Source organism: Phodopus roborovskii, unplaced genomic scaffold (genome assembly GCF_943737965.1).
Source record: "Phodopus roborovskii unplaced genomic scaffold, PHOROB, whole genome shotgun sequence".
NCBI lineage: Eukaryota > Metazoa > Chordata > Mammalia > Rodentia > Cricetidae > Phodopus > Phodopus roborovskii.
This window is the reverse complement of record NW_026126410.1, coordinates 23,781,995-23,802,978: the sequence shown is the minus strand read 5'-3', so window position 1 is coordinate 23,802,978 and position 20,984 is coordinate 23,781,995. Positions and strand designations below refer to the sequence as shown.

The following is a 20,984-nucleotide window of genomic DNA, read 5'->3' as shown; positions in this document are numbered from 1 at the left end:
TGACCTGATACGGTGGAATATTCCTGTACACTGTGTAAATTATGCTCTGATTGGTTAATAAAGAATCTGGCTAACCAATAGCCAGGGGGATAAGGTTAAGCAGAAAAACCAAACTAAGGAAGGAAAGAAGGGAGGAGTCAGAGAGACTCAACCCAGATACCAGGGAAGCAAGATGCTAGCAAACAGGTAAAGCCACGAGCCACATGGTAATACATAGGTTAATAAGTATGGGCTAATTGAAATGTAAGAGCTAGTAAATAATAAGCCTGAACTACCAACCCAGCATTTTGTAATCAATATAAGCTTTTGTGTATTTATTTGGGACTGGGTGGTCCAGACAAGAAAACTCTGCCTCTGTAGTGATATCTTATTTATATTCTAACAAATAAAGCTTGCCTGAAGATCAGTGGGTAAAGCTAGCCACTAGTTAACCATCCAGACCAGGTCTGGAGGTCTGTATAGACAGACAGGAAGTGATATGACTGAATGGAGAGAGGAAATGATGAGGTGAGAGAAGACAGGAGCTCTCAGTCTCTTTTTGGCTGGAAAGCTAAGTAGGTAAGGTGGCTGTGGTTTTGTTCCTTCATCTCTCTGATCTCTCAGCATTTGCCCCTCTATCTGACTCTGGGCTTTTATTATTAAGACCTATTAGTCAGGCATTGGTGGTGCATGTCTTTAGTCCCAGCACTTGGGAAGCAGAAACGTAGATCTCTGTTTGAGGTCAGCCTGATCTACAGAGCTAGTTCCAGGACAGGCTCTAAAGCAATATAGAGAAACCCTGTCTCCAAAAACAAAACAAAAAGGACCTATTAGAACTCCTGTTGTTTACTACCTGACTAATTATACAGTGATCTTTGAGGAGTTAGTGAAGAAATAAACAGAAGAGGGTCTAGAAGTTCAGGGACAGAGCACCTGCCAAGCATCAAGAGGCCCTGGATTTGAGCCCAGGTAGAGAGGGGAGAGGAGAGGGGAGTGGGGAAGGGGATAGTCTGCTCTGTGTCCTGTGGTAGACATGTGAGCTCCAGCCTGTGTAATTTCTCACTGCTGTCCATGCACTGAAAATGTTAGAACATATAACCGAGGCAGATTAGGGAATACACATCCCTAAAGCTTCACTCATTCCTCTCAAGCAAATGTGCTTTTCCAAGTGTACCACACACTGTCCTGAGACCCAAGACCCTTGTGGGTGGCCTGCATACCACCACCATTTTCCACTATGCTGACATGTGCACTGAGATGCAGTAGCAGTGGTGACTTTGCCAGTGGCAAAGTCCAGTACCAGTCAGCACCAGTCCAGGTACAACCATACAACTACACAGCTTGTTACTAAGTTACTGCTTGCAGGAAACTAGTCCAATTTACTTGAGAATGTCCTTAACAGAAGGTTAAAAATGGCTAATTTTAAGGTTCAAGTGATGGCTCCGTGGGTAAAGTACTTGTTGTACAAGCCTGATGACCAGAGTTTAATCCCCAGATCATGAGCAAGGTGGAAGGAGAAAACCAACTCCACAAGGCTGTCCTGTGACCTCACACAAGTACAACAGTATCCATGTCCACAGCCCTCACTAATAATACAATTTTGTAAATGGTCAATTTTATAATCTTGACTATGATTTACCATAAAGTATCTGTCCTACTGAGTTTAGAGTGACTTTAACAAAAGATGTGCATATTTAGGCTTTGGAGGACTAGCTCTTGTAATAGTAGAAGGAGCTAGGCAAGCCATCATGGAAAAAACAGCCACCAGTCTGTCTAGCTGTGATGCCTATAGACCACAAAATGACCAGCCCAGAAGACAGTGTCAGTGATGCAACTGTGGCACCTGGGGGTAACCAACAGTTATCTAATTGGACTTTTATTCTAAATACTTATTCTTATGTCCATAGATAAGTGTAACTCTCACTCACCCCTTAATCTAAGAAGTCTCCTTTTAGAGACGTTGGTAACTATTACTGAGATCCACTGCTGATTAAATGCAGGAAACAAGTGGAAGGAAATTGGTGTGCTCAACCCTAACTGATACATTTACAAAGATGCAAAGTTCTTAAGAACCAGAGGATCAGAACACCTGCTGGGAAACAGCTGTACTGTGACACCTCAATAGTATGGTTGAGTAAAAAAGACCTGCATAATGAGAATACCAGTTGACATGCCAATGTGCATAGGGGAAATCTCACAAGGCCCCTACCCTAGATAAAGAGCTATATGCAATTTACAGCTGCTGAGAAAGGGGGAATCATCCCCAATGATCCCTGATAGGTTATCTAATTCCAAGGGGTCAGCCATCAACACAGTACATATAACCAACACTAAAGGACTCAGTGGGTTGTGTGTGTGTGTGTGCATTCATACATACACACACATTTAGGTGTATGTGCATACATATATGCATACACATATGTAACAACAATAATTAAAGAAGAAGTCATGAACTTAAGGAATAGGGAGGGACATGGGGAAAAAAATGTAAAAAGTGAGTACAGAGACAGCTTATCATTTCAAAGAAAGCAATATACAAAACGTTGCCAATGACAAAAATGAGCAAAAAATAAAGCAAAAAATTAGAAATATCGAAAACTAGCACCTGACATTACTTGAATAGCTGCCCAGTTACTCTTCTTGTGAGAGGATGGTATTGATGGGCCAATATTTAGATGTATAACCATGAACCCGTATGCTTTATGTTATGTGTAATAGAAAAAAAATTTTCTCTAAATTCTATTAAAAGTATAAAACAGTTGGTGGATTTTAGTTAACTGTTCCTTGTGTTTTCAAATTTCTTACTGTGGTCACAGACCATGTTCTGGTACACTGGCAAATAACAATATTCTCAGTCCAGCTACCAACAGTGCCTTCCTTTCCAAATACACATGTCTGAAGTTGTAGTTTCTCTGTGTTCTTTAAGATCCCCAGCATACCACAACAGACTGAATAAAAAAAAAAAAAAAAACCAGCTGGCAATTATTTCCCATAAAAGTATGTTACTTGTGCTAGCACATGTTACTTAAATTTTTTCATTAAAATTCAGTTTGGAAAAAAAATTTAACAGGGTCTCACTCTACAGCCTATGCAATCCTCAAACTCAGAGTAACCCTTCTGCCTCAGCCTCCTGAGGCTGGGGATTACAGGCACGAGCCACCACTGCCCAGCCTCAACTGGAATTTCTAATACCACACAACCTACATAAACAAAACTCTCCCACAGACTAATTTTAAGAGTGTAAAGGTAAGTATGTAAACAGCAGCTGTCACCTACAGGCTGAAAACTGGTGAAATGTGATCCTGCTATATCCCAAAGACAAAGTTTTTAAAACTTTTCAACTTTGCCACATCTAGTTGGGTATGGAAAACTCACGTAAAAATCTGTGTCTCTGGCTTCCTCTGGGGGGTGGGTGGGAATCGGTCATTTGGCAATACTCAGCCAACAGTGCTTCAATCTGGTGCTGCAAAGCTGCACTCCTAGGCCAGGCAGAGGGACTTTGCCCCTCTGCAAGGGCCACATTCATATCTGTCCAGCCTCCATGGGCTCTGGATGTGTGATGAAGCTTCACCATGGTAGCTCACATTAAAGATTCTTCTGGCAAACCAGCCTGTGTGCTGCACAGCACTTTCTTTATAATTCTTACTTCTTTCTAAAGTCCCACAAGCTGGGTAACTCCCATCCAATAATTAGAAATAGGGGTGTCACCTAGTCTTGCTTTATTTGATCAGTGACATACTAAATGTGGCTCCTAACCTATTCTGTGAAAACTAAGGTGTGCTTCATGTTGTTTCTAGCAAAAAACTTGACAGACCCATATCAAGACTAACAGCTGGCCAAAACAAATTAAAATCTACTCTTTGTAGTGCCAGCTCAGGTTCAAATGAGTTAAGTTTTAAAGCAGGTGGACCCATTATGATCCCAAAGCTTTTCAATGTCTCTGCTAAAATTGTTAAGAGCATTTGTGACAACTTTAGACTTGTCCCAGAGAGTCTTGTGTTCAGGAGACTGATCTAGGGGGGGTCCCTGTGGTGTTTCCAGATTTCTCTTAGACAGTAGACAGACCCTGGAGCACCAGAGCTAAGGGCTTTACAGGGACCACTGCTAGGATGACTGAGCTGAGAGTTGCTGCTGTCCCCTCTCCCAGGGCCCCAGATGCACTTACTGGTATGCCATGGCCCTGAAAACGCTGCACATCCTCTTCGAGAAGGGGAGTGGGAACAACAAAGTATGCTGGCAACCTAGAAGAAAGAGGTGGCATCAGCTGTAACTGAGTCTTTTTCTGTCCCACTTGCCAGCTCCCAAATAACAACAGAGAGACTCTTTTATTAATTATGAAAGCTTGGCCTTCAGCTTAGGCTTACCTCAACTAGCTCTTATAACTTAAATTAACCCATTTATATTAATGTATGTTGTATCATGTGCCATTACCTTCTGTTTCCTCTTCATTTCTCCTGACTTCTCCTAAGTGCTTAGATTCTTCCTCCTTTCTTTTACTCCCCAGAAATCCCACTATACCTCCTGCTTAGCTATTGGCCATTCAGCCTTTTATTACAATACAGCAATATATCTTCACATAAGAGATATAAACGTTTATAAGGCTGAGAAGCATAAAAGCTTAAGTTGTTTATCTAAGATGTTTTTAGGCCTAAGAAGATAATTTTAGTATGGGAATACAAGTTATGATAAAAAGTGATTTAGGTATAATACTTTGGATCAATAACAGGGTAGGTAACAGAGTAGTTTCTCTGAATTTGTCAAATCCAAATAGACTGAACATTATGAATGTAATTCTTACCTGATAATTATTCTTATTGTATTGTTTTACTATGTTAAAGTTAAAACCTTTCCTTTTCATTTAGCCCAAAAGGGAACTGTTGTGGGGCATTTGTGCACTGTGTGAAGATGTATTTGCTGTGATTGGTGGAATAAAAAGCTGAACGGCCAATAGCTAGGCAGGAAGTATAGGTGGGACTTCTGGGACTTGTGAGAGAGAAGCTAGGAGATGAATCTAGGTATGCAAGAGACACCAGGGGACATAGAAGAAGCAGAGTGGGCAGCATGTGACAGAACATAGATGAATAGAAATAGATTAACTTAAGTTACAAAAGCTAGTTAAAAACAAGCCTAAGCTAAGGCCAAGCTTTCATAGTTAATGAAGAGTCTCAGGGTTGTGATTTTTGAGAGATGGCTGATGTGATAGGAAAGACAATCAGCTTTTAGTTCGACAAATTCACAGAACATGAAAGGTCACATCAAGGAATTACCAATGACTACAAAAAGACCACACTTCCCTGGTAAGAACCAGAGATGAACTGCCACCCCTAGGTTGGTGACAAGAACACTGACAAATAGATTAGGAATCCAAACTCAAACTCTAGCTCTGCCTTTGGCTCTGCATAGCCTTGCCTCTGCTGGCAAGGAATGTAAATTGGTCTGCCTTTCTGGGTCTGTGTCCTATTCTACAAGATGAGGGAGGTAAGGGAGATGAGGGGTGTGGGTACAGCTCTGCAACAGAGACCCTGCCTAGCATGCACAAGGCCCTTGGTTTAATCTTCAGCACTGAAAAAGGTAGAGACTGGAAAATGCTGTATCTAAAAGTATATGAAGTCCAAAATCTCGTCCAACAGTAACAACATAAGCACCTGTGTTGTTTATATAATTATACTAATAGAAAAATCAGTAACTATGAAGACTGTGGTCCATTTTATCACAAACTCTGACAGGGGTATGACAGCACATGACTTCAATCCCAGCACTTGGGAGGTTACATCTCAATGAGTTTAAGACCGGGTCTCAGTTAAGGCCATCTTGGTCTATGTTCTGAGTTCCAATAGACAGACAGAACTACATGATAAATACTCTTGTCTTGAATAAACAAACAAGTTCTGCCAACAGACATTTGAGGTGTGCTCCTCTGTGTGGGATATTGCTCTAATTCATCACCTAAGTGACTCATTTAATCCAAAACTCTAACAGATATGTAGTATGATTATTGTCATTTTATAAATAAAGAAGCTAAGAAACTGAGACACCACACTGATTGAGGCTCTTCCTGGATTATGCCAAAGACCTGGAGCCACTGTGATTTCAGTGATCTACAGGAGAAATTTCATCTCTACAAGAAAAACCTGCTGAACTGTAGGACATAGGGAAGCTGAATTTTTCAGAGAGATCAAAAATACATGGGCACATTGGCTCCTAGTCAAGAGACCTTGTTTACAGACCCTAGCTTATAGGTTCCTAGTTTACAGACCCTACAGAGCTGTAAACACCTCTCCCTCAAAGAGTTTGAAATAAAGCCTATAGAGACAGAAGGCGCCTGAGCAACTAAGTTGCACAGATGTAAACAGAGGTGTTTACAGACCCACTGCAAGCTTGACCTCTATCTGATAAGCATCAAATCAAGGGGGGAAAAAATTCAGAAAAGAAATTTTTATGTGTAGGCATGTGTACCTAAGTTTATATCTATGCACCATGTCCATGAAAGTGACCTCAAAAGCCAGAAGTGGGTATTGGATTCTCCAGAACTGGAGTTACAGACAGGTGTGAGCCACCATGTGGGTGCTAGGACTCAAACCCCAGTGCTCTGCAAGAACAGAAAGTAGTCTTATCCTCTCTGCCATCCTCCCCAAGCCTCATGGAAAGATGGACCTTTAAAGTACAAACACAAACAACTGTTCTATCCGTCAATCTACAGAAGGTAGACTAAAAAACCAAACTATCACCAGGGACCTGGTCATCAAACACCACATTGTGGGAAGCAATCAGCAAACAGCTTGATTTCAAGAAAAATATGATGGTTTGAGAATCCACACATAAAGCAACTTAAGAAACCCATCAAGAAATGGCAAAATGCTACTCTGAATCATTAATAGTAAGATTAAAAAGATGAAAGAAAACCAGGCAGTGATGGTGCACCCTTTAATGCCAGCACTCAGGAGGCAGGAGCAGAGGCAGAGGCAGAGGCTGGTAGATCTCTGTGAGTTTGAGGACAGTCTGGTCTATGGAGTGAATTCCAGGACATCCAGGGCTACAAAAACAAAAAACAAAACAAAACAAACAAAACACCCAAAACAAACAAACAAAAAGGATGAAAGAGAAATTTTTCAAAAATGAGTTAAGAATTGGTGACACACTCCTATAATCTTGGCAGTTGGGTGGCCAGCCTGGGATATATGGTGAAATTCTATCTCAAAACAGACACACACATAAAACAAAAAACTTCTCTCCACCCCCAAGCCAAACCAAATCATGAGGAAATTTTTAAATACTAATTAGATATCAAAGAAATAACGTGAGGCTGGGCATAACACATTCCTTTAATTCCTTTAATTCCTTTAACTACAGAATTTGGGAGGCAAAGATAGGCAGATCTCTGAGTTTGAGGTCTAGCAAGTTCCAGGGCAAGTGCTTCACAGGGAGACACAGTCTCAGAAAACAAAACAAAACACAAAAGTGGTATGAATTTGGAAAGTATGATAATGGTTTCATTGTTGTGTTTATTAAAAACAATCCCAGACCTTTGCTCTTTGTAATATATATGAATCATATAGGAAATGAACTTTGAAATTCATTTCTAAGCAATCCAAAGGGGAGACAAGTAGGTGGGGTACAGAGAAAACAGGGTTAGCTATAATTATTCATTGTTACACCTGGGTAATGGATAAAAGGAAATCCGACATACACTTTTTCTATATTGCTTCAAAATTTGTATAATAAACCTTATTAATCATTTTAAGTGTGTGTGCGTGCGTGCGTGCGTGCGTGCGTGCGTGTATATGTGTGTGTGTCTGGGTGCTGCTGGCCAGAAGAGGAGAGGGCTAAAGTAATAGGCAGTTGTAAGCAGCCAGACACAGAAACAGAACACTACATTGGGGTCCTCTAGAAGAGCAGGAAGTACTCTTAACCACTGAGTCATCTCTCCAGCCCCCTTACAGACAATTTTTAAAGGACAAAGATCCTATGAGACTGTGTTCTATATCCATATCTATGAACCACTGGTGATGGCTAAGGCCTTCAAGTCGGTAAGGGTTTTGTGTGTGTGTCTTTTGGGGAAGGGGGGTATGTTGAGACAAGGTTTCTCTGTGTAATTTTGGAGAATGTCCCGCAACTCACTCTCTAGACCAGGCTGGACTCAAACTCACAGAGATCTGCCTGTCTCTGCCTTCTGAGTGCTGGAATTAAGGCATGTGCACCACAGCCTGGCAATTCAGTGAGTCTTAAGGCTCTAACTTCTGAAGAACTCAGATTTTCTTAGGTACCTGCCTGTGTGGACAGTAAGTTAATTTCTCTTTAGGGATAATCACTAAAGTAATAACATTTTCACATATCAATAGTTTTAAAGTTCAATATGCCCATTAAAAGCACAGGGAAGGATTAGAAAATTACCAAAATCCAGGCTTGACCCCGTCATTCCAGAGCAGAAGTGCAAAGCTCTAGGGGAATACAGTGGGGATTAAAGCTGCTGCTCTGGGACTTCAAGCTATGGGAGGGGGTGGGGCGGGGTACAGCAGCATCACCTGAGCTATTGGGGTGTGTGGCAGTATCACCTGAGCTCAGAATACAGACTCAGCCCCACCCCACCTGCTCAGTCAGCACCCGAATTCTGACAAGTTCCTGGGTGACTGAGGTTCCTAACTAACTGTGGGAAGCACTGACTGGCCAGTAACTTCCCCACAGATCACCACTGTAACCCCATCTCAGGAGCTCTCTGGGGAGTCTTCGTGTCCCCCTGTTCTGAAAGGCTTGCATGTCTTCCCCAGCATTCTACAATGTTAGCTCCCTGGTTAATTTCAGCTTCTGTCCCTGGGCAGCGAGGAAAGCACCACACCAGGCAAAGGGTGGAGGGTGTTCTGCCCTGTCCCACGGGCAGTCTCTCTCCTCAGTAACTGTCACTTTAGGCAGTGGGATGAGTTCAGAGAAAAGAGCCATTCTCAGGGCAGCTTCAGTCGTGGGAAGCTGGGTGACCCACTCAGACACAGCTATAGTCTGGGGAAGTTAAGCCCAGGCAGAGCTACATCTTGCTGTGTCAGCATTAGCTCATGGGCCCCTCTGTGAAGAACATACCCCATGGGCTACATACCTTCTTGTACCTCCACAAGGAAGGAGAGTGAAGTAAGGATTCTAGGAGTGAAGTGAAAAAGAAAGCAATAGGCCTGTGGCACCTGAGCAGCCAGTTCTGACAATGTAGTTTCTCATTCTTACCCAGACCAACTGGGGGAGTGGGGTCATCTGAAACACTCAGATATAAAAAGCGCTATAAACCCACAGTATTTTATGCGGCTGTCAGCAGAGTGCTAGGAAGCTATGTTCCCAAATGATAAGACTCGAATTTCTAAAAACAGATCCACAGAGTCATCCTTTAAAAATGTAGGCCAGATCATTCCCTGCCTTTCTCTGCGCAAACTCCCCTCATTGTTCTCGGATTCAAAAAGAGAAATTGTTCTGGAAAGCATCCAACCATTCCTTTTCTTTGCCCTCTACTCCCTTTACCCTGGCTTGCTTCTCTCCAATCCCTGGGCTCCTCTGTCTTCCCTTCCCTCTGCTTTCCAAAGGCTACTTACTTCTTCCTGGCCACTTGTCCACGCCTCCAGCTCTTCTGACCTTTTGCCTGACCTGTTTCTCCAGTTTTCTTTCTGATGCTGGTCATTGAACCTGGGGCTTCACACACAACAGGCAAGTGCCCTTTCTCTCTACCTTGAATTTTTCTATGTATTATTGTGTGTCTGGTGTGTGAGTGCATGTGTGGTCAGGGGCAATCTTCAGGAGTCAGCTCTCTACTTCTACTAGAGGTTCTGAGAAACAAGCTTAGGATCATGCAGCAATCAGTTTTACCCGCTAAGCCATCTTTTTTTCAGATAGGTCTATCCCTGAACCTGGAGCTAACCAACTGGCTACAAGGACTAGCCAGCAAGCCCCAGGGATCATCCTGTCTTCACCTCCCCAGCACTGGGGTTAAAGGCACATACATTTCTTTACAGGGGTTCAGTTCACAGCACCCACTTCATCAACTGCTCACAGACTCTGTGGGATCTGTGATAGCTCATCTTGGTTGTCAACTTGACTATATCAACACCAACAAAAACACAAGCTTCTGGGTACTCCTGTGAGGAATTTTATTCATCACATTTGAAGTAAGAAACCACACTAAACATGAACAGCACCTTCTAGTAGAAGCCTGGACAAAAGGACAAGGAAGAAGACACACACCCCCACACACACTTTTTTTTTGCCTGCTTGCCTTCACTTTTGCTGACAAGATCATCTATCTACTGCTGTGGTATTCCTTAGCTGGTATCAGAACCAACTTCTTCAAGAGTTTAACATAGACCAAAGATCAGCAGCTCTCCAGGAATCCTCCAGTCCTTTAGTGCTAGGCTGGGACTACTGAGACAGCCAGTCTTGTTGACTAAACAATTGCTGGATTCTCAACTTCTCTAATATGAGGCAGCCATTGTTGGACTACCCAGACAACACCCCATAAGCCAATCTAATAAATCGTGTGTGTGTGTTTAGATTTGCTTCTTCAGAGAACCCTAATATATGATTTGAGGCCCTCTTCTGGCCTCCAAGGGCACCCACAGACGCATATGCACATACCCACACACATATACACATGACTAATGTTGAGAGCCAACATGGAGAGCTTACCTGTCACAGATTCTGTAGCCTTCATTTACACGCACTGTTTTGTACTTCACACTACCCTTAGTCCGCTCCAGCTCCCAAGACCAGTCTTTAGGTGTGTCAAACATTACAGTATGGTTCCTGGGATCAGTGGCTAAGAAAACAAAATTAGCATGCAGTGAAGTCTTTGCATGACACTGATATTTTGTTCACGTAGACACACAAGCTCTGAACCCAATTCATTATACTGAGTCTATTTTTATCCAAGAAGGATAAATCCACAGCTTAACTGTTCCACTTTTCTCCATTTTTCTATCATTAATCCAAAAACTGTAATGGAATCTTTACTGAAATTGTCATTACATTATTTACTTTGTGTAGGAGGAGGGATCATAGCATGCCTGTCAGAGTGCACATATGTTGGTGTGAGGACAACAAGCAGGAGTCAGCTCCCCTCCCACCATGTGGGTTCTGGGGGACAAAGCTCAGTTGTCAGGTCTGGAGGCAAGCATATCTACCTACTGAGTCCTCCCAGTGGTCCATGCTCTCTTTACAGTGCAGGAAGGGAGTTTTATTTTTATTATTTTATGTGTATCTGTTTCTGTATGGGAAGAGTGTATGGGAAATTGTGGAGTCCTGTAAATGGTGCTTGATCCCCTGTAGCTGGAGTTACAGACAGTTGTGAGCCACCCAACTGAACTGAACTTGGGTCCTCAGGAAGAGCAGCATGTATTCTTAGTTGCTAAGCCATCCGTCCAGCCCCAATAGATTATTCTTGTTCCATTCCTTGCGAAAGTAATTTCTAGCTCTATTTTCAGTCATCTGTCCATGAGATAATTTATATAAAACAAAAATTCTGTGAAGCACTAAAAGATGGGTTTGGCACAAAAGCTAAAAAGTGAAGTATTTTTAGCCCTACCACATGTGTATAACATGGCACACTGATTCAAATAGCATTCTGGAATGTAAATCCTTCTTCAGTGTGATGCTTTGCCTGTGAGAGGCCTGTCCAGGATGGCACTCAGTTACTGAAGGCCATTAACAGATGAAAGAGTCACAGTGGAGGAAATGGCCAATGGCCAAGGCCTGCATCATTGTGACAGGAACTTTGGATACTAAATCAGCACTGTTAGAACAAAATGTCTAAAAGCACTGCCCAAAGCTCAGCAGAAATGGCTATGGCCTTTCTCCAGGTCATCACTGATTGCTGGAAGCGACATGCACATAAAAACACAAGCTTCCCAGAAAAAAAGCAAGTGTTTGCTAAAACCACCCCACCTGCTTCTATTAAAGAAAACAAAAATATAGTAAAGAAAACAAAATTAGAACAATGACGATAATAAATGTTTACATAAATTGAATATGCCTAATCAAAAATATAAAAGAAAATCTGAAACTTCTTGACTACCAAGTGGGAAATTCCACAACTGACCTCATGTCACAGTCAAAACACAGGCACATTATATTCTATAACCAGGCAGTGGTGGCTCATGCCTTTAATCCCAGCACTTGGGAGACAAAGACAGGTAGATCTCTGAGTTTGAGGCTAGCCTGGACTACAGAGTGAGTTCCAGGACAGTCAGGGCCCCACAGGGGAAAAAAAAAAGAGTGTAAGTGGCATAGAAAGTGCTCTGTGGTTATAAGCACTGGCTATTCCTCCAGACTACCAGGGCTCAGTTTCTAGCACCCACATAGCAGCTCCTAACTGCCTCAAGCTCCAGTCTCGGGAGATTCAAGGTTCTCTTCTGGCCACAACAGGTAACAAGCCCACAAGTCGTACATGCATTCATGTAAGCAAGCTATCACATACATAAGAATCAATAAATCTAAAAAGATACATAAGATAGGAACAGTACTGATGTCTACAGTGTGTCAACATTTAGAAGCTAAAGTAAGACCTTGAGTTTGAGGGCAGTCTGAGCTACATATTGGGAACCTGCCTCAAATAACACCATAGACAAACAGATACCGTATCTATCTAACCATCATAAAACTACTAGGCTGAGGGAGAAAGCTCAGTCAATAATGTGTTTGACTTTCAAGCGTAAAGACAAAGGTTTGGTCCAGGCAGATGCTTATATTCCTAGCAACAAGGAAGTAGAGACACAAGGATCCCATACTCAAAAAACTAATGGCCACCAGGCAACGGTATTGCACACCTTTAATCTCAGCACTGAGAAGGTAGAGGCAGCTGGATCTCTGTGTTCAAGGCTAGTCTGGTGTACAAAGTGAGTTCCAGGATAGCTAGGACTACACAGAGAAACCCTGTAACAAAAACCAAAACAAAACAAAGACTAATGGCCAATTAGAGTTATAATCTTTACTACCCTATTCCTCAATGAAGGTTAGAAAGAAGATAAGAGAAGGGTGGAATTACAATAGAATAAAGGTTCTATACACTTGGGTACCTGGTACAAAACAACACAAAAATCAAAGACAAACAGAAAACTCACCAAGGATCATGAAACTGCCAAGGTCTGAAAGGTAAGTGCTTAGAACACTGAGCATGTGTTGGCAAGCCCAGAAACTGTCCTAGCAAGTCCCAGACCAAAACATCAGAATCAATGGTACAGACCTTAATATCAGCACTCAAGGAGACAGAGAGGCCTGCCTTTTGTACATAGTGAGTTCCAGGCCAGCCAGAGTTACATAGTGAGACCTGTCTTTAACACTTTTTTTTTTTTTTTATCGTCAGGATCTATGGAAGAAATATAATTCATAAAACTGAAGTGTGAGTTTTCTAATGTGAATCCAAAAGATGCTTATATGTAGCTAGTCAACACTGCCTAAACTACACACCAACATCCAAGAAAGAATCAGAATTGTTGTAGGCTATTTGGTTGCATTGTGAAACTCCATGACTGTTAATAAAATTAAAATTAACCTTGGATTGGGAGCAAAGCCAGCAACTAGTTAACATGAATTAGCCATATGAGAACAGAGGAGCCAGGAATATGGATAGATACATGCAGGAAGGAGGGAGGGAGGGACTTAGAGATTCTCAATCTTTTTGGTTTGGGACAGGTGGATAGATGCTCTCTTGAAGGGTCTCCAGCCAACAAAAAAGGGAGGTCAGATAGTTGCTTCTCAGCTTCTCTTATCTAGCAGGGTTTCACCCCAACATCTGACTGCCAAGTCTTTAGCGGTAAATAGAATAGCAAAGACTTAGTTAAAAATCTACATTTGGTGGTCATAGCCTAGCTGGTGCTGGCAGGACCAGAAGTCTGAGCACCCCAGTATGAGTGACAGGGTGCTGACTGCAGGGCCATAGGATACATGATAGAAGTTAAAATTTTCAGGATATTCACATGCAGCCACTAAGCCAAAAGAAAACACTACAGAATAAAAAGAGGCAAAATTTCTAAACACAAAAATGATTATTTTTCAAGTATGAGTCCAAAAGATTTTTATATAAACTGTAGTAATAAAAACAACAACAAAAAGCCATTTTATGCCTACCATACTGTTACAACAGTATAGCTACAATACAAAGATCTGTCTGTAACAAAGATGAACTACAGGGACCTATTTCCATCTAGCTTAGTAATTATTAATGTGAACCATAATTCTCATGCATAGCCCACAATGCATGATAGGTATCTTTTCTTTTCTTTGAAACAAGGTCTCTGTATGTAGCCCTCACTGGCCTGCCCCTGAAACCTAAATCAGGTTGGCACTGAACTCAAGAGAGATTCACCTGCCTTTGCCTCCAAGCACTGCATATAGTTGTGTACCACCATGCCCAGATAACAGGCACTTTTATTCTCAATTAGCTCTCATTTAATGATTGCATCTTATATATCATGAATTTAATGCTTAATAATCTTCACAGGAGAGGTGATGACACTGCTGTTTTTAAAATGAGAAAACATAGACATACAAGACATTTAGAACCCTAAATAGACATCACCAAGGAAGACCATCTCTACAATATATTATAGTCAAGATGTCAGAAATACAAAGCAGAAGATAGGAAGATGGCTCAGTGGGTTAAATGCTTGGTATACAAGCATGAGTTTGGATCCTTGAACCTACTTAAAAGCTGGGCTGGGTATAATGTGGCCCCTGACTTTAATCCCAGCAGAGGCAGGGAGATCTCTGTGAGTTTGAGGCCAGCCTCGTCTCCACAACAGCAATGACTACATATAGAGCCCTGCCTCAAAAAGCAAAAAACAAACAAAAAAGCTAGGCACAGCAGCACACATCTGCAACCCCAGCAACAAGGGAAAGCAGGCTAGCAAAGATAGGTGCATCAACAGCCAGTTGGCTCAGTCAAAAAGCTCTAGGTTCAGTGAGAAACCATGTCTCAAAAAATAAAGTGGAGAGGACATGTAGAAGATACCCAATATCAACCACTGGCTGGGACATGTATGTGCATCTACATACAGAACACCGACACACAAAATCCACACAACAATAACTAACAAAAGCAGAAAAAGAAAAAAACAAACAAAAACCCCAACCAGTTAGGTATAATTGTTAGCATCTATAATTCCAACATCTGAGAGGTTAAAACAGGATCACCCATTAGTCTGAGGCTGCCTTTGGGCTACAGAGTGAGTTCCAGGGCAGGCCAGGCTGGACTATAATGAGACTGGGTCTCAAAAATTTATACAGACAGACACAGAATAAAACATTATTAAAAGCTCTAAGGGGAAAATGCCAATTCACCAACAAAGGCCAGCAATCAAATTAACATCAGCAACCCTAAAATTCAGAAAAGCATGGAACAATAATATACTTCAAGACCTGACAGTAAATAATTACCAACCTAAACTGCTAAAAACAGCAAATCTATCTTTTAGAATTGACAAAGAAATAAGGATATTTCTAGATAAGAACAAACTAAGGCAGTTCATGACCATACAGCCAGCATCAAGTTAAAATCATAATAGTGCATAAAGAATGAACTTCATACCAGTGATCATAAACAAAGAACTAAGAAAAAAATCTATCACAGCCAACATACTAAACTAGCAAACCCCTATACTTCCAACAAAAAAAAAGACCCACCAAACAATAATCCATTCAACCAGAAAAACAACCAATCAAATCACTAGACTTGGTAAATATCTCTCAATATTAGCCTTAAGTGTAAATGGTCTCTCCCAATTCACAAACAAACTTTTCAAAAACCAGCTCCAGAGACTAGCAAGGCGATTAAGAGCAAGTACTGTTCTTCCAAAGGAGCCATATCCATCACCCTTGTCGACGGCTCACAAACACCTACAACTCCAGCTCCAGAGACATCTCATACCCCTGCTCTCCTCAGGCAATACCCACAAATAACTGCATAGTTTAAAATAATGAAAAGTAACAGATCCAATCACCTACCATCTCTAGGAGACAACTCACTGGCACAGAGTGAAAATTAAATAGAAATCAATCTATCAACAAATGAAGCCCAAAAACAAGCAGGGGTAATCATTCTGTTATCTGAAAAAGTATACTTGAAACCAAAATAAGAACAGATAAAGAAGGCCACTACATAGTAATAAAGGGAACACTTCATCAAAGACAACATAGAAATAGTAAACATACATGTGCCCAATGTTAGGGCTCTCAATTTCATAAAACAATCACCAATGGAGCCTGGTGGTGGTGGTGCATGCCTTTGATCCTAGCACTTGGGAGGCAGAGGCAGGCAGATCTCCAAGAGTTGAGACTAGCCTGCTCTACAAGAGCTAGTTCTAGGACAGGCTCCAAAGCTACACAGAGAAACCCTGTCTCAAAAATAAAAGCAATCACTAATGGGCATTAAGGTCTGATAGGTCTTGATAACACAGGGTTACTTCAATACCCCCATCTCATCTTTAGATCGGTCATCCAAACTAAAATAGGATAAGGAAACCACAGAGTTAAACTACATCCTAAATCAAGTAGATCTAACAGATATCTATAGGATGTCCTACCTGATAAAAAAAAGAACACACTTTATTCCCAGAGTCCATGAATTGTCCTCTAAAATCTAGGCTGCAAAGCAAGTACAAAAAAATTGAGATTGTTTGTGTTCTTCATCAAATCATAGTGAATAAAACTAGAAATCAACAAAAACTACAAACACTCAGAGACTAGACAATACACTCCAGTGGCCAGTAGGTAATCGAAGAAATCAGGAAAAACAAAATACACAGGCTGGGGAGATCGTCCAATTGGTAAAATACCTTCCTTACAAGTAAAAGGACATGAGTATGATCCGCACAGCATACATTAAAAAATAAAAAAGCCAGGTGTGATGACATGTACTTGTAATCCTAGCGTTGGGCACTGGAAAGGGTGGAAGGGGCTTGCTGGCCACCTAGCCTAGCCTGCTTGGTGAGTTCCAGGCTACCTGGAACTGGAGACCCTGTCTCAACAAACAAACAAAACCAAAAGCAAAAGCAAACAAAAAGGAAAAGAAATAAAAGGGGACAAAATGCAGACAGTGCTGTTGTAGAATATCAGCTTAAATGTGTTACATTCATTTATGCTGTGGAATATATGTTTAATGATACAAAAATATCTTTCATTCTTTTATGTTGCATTTGTTTGACTTGGTAAAGCTGTGTTACTTTGCCTGTTTAAAATACCTGATTGGTTTAATAAAGAGCTGAATGGCCAATAGCCAGGCAGAAGGAAGGAGAGGCAGGGCTAGCATGCAGACAGAATAAATAGAAGGAGAAATCTAGGCTTAAGAAAGGGGTAGGAGTGAGAAAAGGAGAGGACACCAGGGGCCAGCCACACACAGTCAGAAGGAAAAAGATATATAGAATAAAGAAAGGTTAAGCCCAGAAGTAAACCTAGTTAAAGAGAAACAGGGTAATTTAAAGTGGAAAAGCTGGCTAGAAACAAGCCAAGCTAAGGCTAGGCATTCATAAGAATAAGTCTCCATGTATTTATTCAGGAGCTGGGTGGCAGACCCCCCCAAACAACAAACAAACAAACAAACAAATAAATAATTAAATACACAGTGCTTGAAGAATGACACCAAAATCTTTATCCTTTCATCTAAATCACAGAGTGTGGCATTCTCTCTGAAATCTGCACATCTACAAGTCTACCACATGCTGCTACCAGCCACACTTCTGGCTGGGGTGTAGCTCACTCCTTCAAACAGCCGCCTCTGCCCAAGAAAGGGAACTTCTTCACAGATCACATCAATCTTACATTCCTGAGTCCTGTTTACTCCTACCTTCCACAGAGTCAGGCCCACAGCAAGCACTCAATAGATGTTTACTAAATGAGTGGTTGGCAAGCTCCAAAAGTTTTCTATGTCTGTGCCCTTAAACAAGCCAGACATCTCTGACATGGGAGCCACTAAGCACCCACTAATGTGGAGAATCATGGGCAGAGCAGACACACAAAGGAGAGAGAAGTGAGGGGAGATGACAAACACTGAAAACACATCCGTGATGGACACTGTTCTGCTTGCTGTAAATTACATTTACACATGTGTTTTGTATGTGTGTGCACACGAATGTGGAACCACAAGCAAGCCCAGAGGACTCGAGTTTTCTCCCCCTACCATGTAGAAAACACTCAGAATTTTAAATAATATTCATCTCACCTCCCCCAGATATACACTATATGTGCACTGGTAGGCCTGGCATGTTTTCTCTTACCAAGCCAAACTACAGGAGTGCTTTTCTTATGAACAAATGTCATGTGTCCAAAATCTATATATTATTTTCTCTTTATTTCAAACTTTAAATACATCCTCCTGAATCTTACACTCAAGTATATTTATGTAGAAAAAAAGAACCCAGAGACAAATAGGGCTATTTTAAATTTTGTCTCAATTGTTTTTTTCAATAGTTTCATATTTCCAATACAACATTGATTTTAGATTTCTTTTTTAATTCATAAGAATTAAAGTCCGCCTGTGTGTATATGCACTCGCCTATACATACTCATGTGGGCTCCAGAGGTTGACGCCAGATATCTTCATACTGCTTTCTGACTTATTTTGGGGGCAGGGTCCCTCACTAAACCTAGACCTCCCTTTTTTGGCTTGACTGGCTACCCAGAAAGCTCCCACAATCTACCTGTTTCTGCTACCGGCACTAGGTTCCAGACATGCACCTGTCTTGCACATGGATACCAGGGATTCAAACTCAAGTCCTCATGCCTGCCCACCAAGCCATCTCTCTAGTCCCTGATTTTACTTTTTATAAGGAACCATGTAAACAATTCATTGCAACATGAAAGCAAACGGACCTAAAAATTAAGATCACAGGAAAAGAAAAAACTCCCAAATGAATCAATGTATTGGATGCGTGATTTCAAATGCATGTTGTCAATTGGGAAATGTCCTGGATAATTTTATGTCAACTTGACACAAGCTACATTCCTCTGAAAGGAGGGAATCTCAGTTGATAAAATGCCTCCATAAGATCAGGCTGGAAGGCATTTTCTTAGTTAGTGATTGATAGGGAGAGTCCATCCCATTGTGGGCACCGCCATCCCTGGGCTGGTGGTCTTGTGTTCTATTAAGAAAGCAGGCTGAACAAGGCATGAGGGGCAAGCCAGTAAGCACCACCTCTTCATGGCCTCTGAATCACATCCTGCCACCAGGATCCTGCCCTGCTTGAGTTCCTGTCCTGATTTCCTTCAATGATGAATACAATGTAGAAGTGTAAGCCAAATAAACTCTTTCCTCCCTAGCTTGATTTTTGGTCATGATGTTTCATCACAGCATTAGTAACCTAACTAAAAAAAGGGAGGATGCAGACACTTTGAGAGATCGGGCATTCCCGGAGGAAGCAGGTCACTGGGATGTGTCTTTGAAAGTTATATCTGGTTTCCAGTTCCTTTCTTTTCTATTTCCTGTCCTTTTCCAAGAGGTGAACAACCTACCCATCCACAGACAGGCACATGGGCCAAGCAACCATGGAGTAAACCCTCTTAAACGGTGAACCAAAATAAATCTTTCCTTTTCTGACAACTATTTGGTCATAGCAATACAAACTCACTAAATGTTTCCCCTCTATTTTATAGGTGAGAATAGAAGGAACCTTAGGGGATGGGAACACTTACTGGGAATCCCAGCATTCAGGAGACAAGGCAGGAAGTTCCTGAGTTTGAGATCACCTTGGGCTAAAGAGAGACAAAACCAAAAATGAATAGGAAGAACTTACCTGTGCTGTGCACTGCAGCTGCATAGGAAAACAGAAACAGTCTTTTCAGCAGTTTAGGAGATTGGGTATGATGGATTATGCCACAGACAATCTAGAGAAGAAAAGACCAATGGATACTGTTATACTTCTGATAGATCAAGGCTAAGAAAGGTAGCCAACTCTGTTTTCTATCACACTAGTGGGCTCTGGGGTCAACACAACCCTTGCTGAACTTGGATCTATGAGTTAGCTCTTAGAATAGTGCCAAGGCAACAAAATACTGTTTTGTCATGCTTTCTAAGACTTCTGGATTTCTAGGGAAAATTTAAAACACAGTCTAATTTCCCTGAACCAAGAGTTAAACATCTCAACTGCCCAATTAGGTCAGGTCCAAATATCCAACATGTCGAAGATTCACAACTGATAACAGACAATAAGAAGACACTTAGTGAACTCACTTGTGGGTACTCTAGACAATGAAGGAAGGGGCTAGGCATGTAGTTATGTCAGCAGTATGCTTGCCTAACACACACAAAGTCCAAGTAGCAAGCACATGCTTACAGTCCCAATACTCAGGAGGTAGAGGGAGGAGGAGCAAAGCTCCAAGGTCATTCCCGGCTACAGAGAGCATTCAAGGCAGCTGGACTATGTAAGACCTTGTCTCAATACGAAAGAAAGGAAAAGAAATCTGTCACTGAGCTTTCTGGCTATTGAACTAATCAGAAGCATGTTTGGATAAATGACTAAAATAACTGTTCAAAAGGAAATGCTTTGTTTCTCGGGGAATTTTCTCTATCTACAGCTTTCTTTGCCTGCTCAGAATAGATACTACAATAACATTTACTACTCTAACTGAACTACCACACTATCTCAAGAAAAAATTAGGGCATTACCCATAATTCCATGATAATTGTCCTAATTACAGCTAAGACAGTATCAGCAAACTGGCTTCTTATTGAACACCATGAAGTGAGTTAGAGATCGTCACTGTCTCAGCAAGAAAAACCTTGGAGATTATAATGAATCGCAGAAAACTAGTACAGCATTTCCTGACTGCAGCTTGATGTGTCCACTATGAAATGATGCTTAATCTTTACAGGTGTACTTAGTAACCTAACTTTGCTCATGGAACAACTGCTATTTCGTAAAGGTAAACACCCAGATTCTCAGGAATCAGAAGATGGCACTCCTGTGTTAGACTTACTATGTGGGAAGGACCAACCTTAGTTGTCCTTTCCTCCCTAACCCCAAGCAGACACTGAGCTCTTACTCATCAACCTC

At 41.5% G+C, this 20,984-nt stretch overlaps 1 protein-coding gene across 2 annotated transcripts in view; it reads right to left on the bottom strand.

Moving 5' to 3' along the window:
- Mtmr12 (myotubularin related protein 12) overlaps positions 1–20,984 on the bottom strand; it is a 65,931-nt gene that overhangs the window by 13,204 nt on the left and 31,743 nt on the right. For both annotated transcript variants that reach the window (XM_051182568.1, XM_051182569.1), the window contains exons 6-8: positions 19,725–19,815; positions 10,633–10,762; positions 4,145–4,220 (exon numbers count right to left, since the gene is read on the bottom strand). In XM_051182568.1, coding sequence (XP_051038525.1) covers positions 4,145–4,220; positions 10,633–10,762; positions 19,725–19,815 — 297 coding nt within the window. The remainder of the gene's footprint in view (positions 1–4,144; positions 4,221–10,632; positions 10,763–19,724; positions 19,816–20,984) is intronic.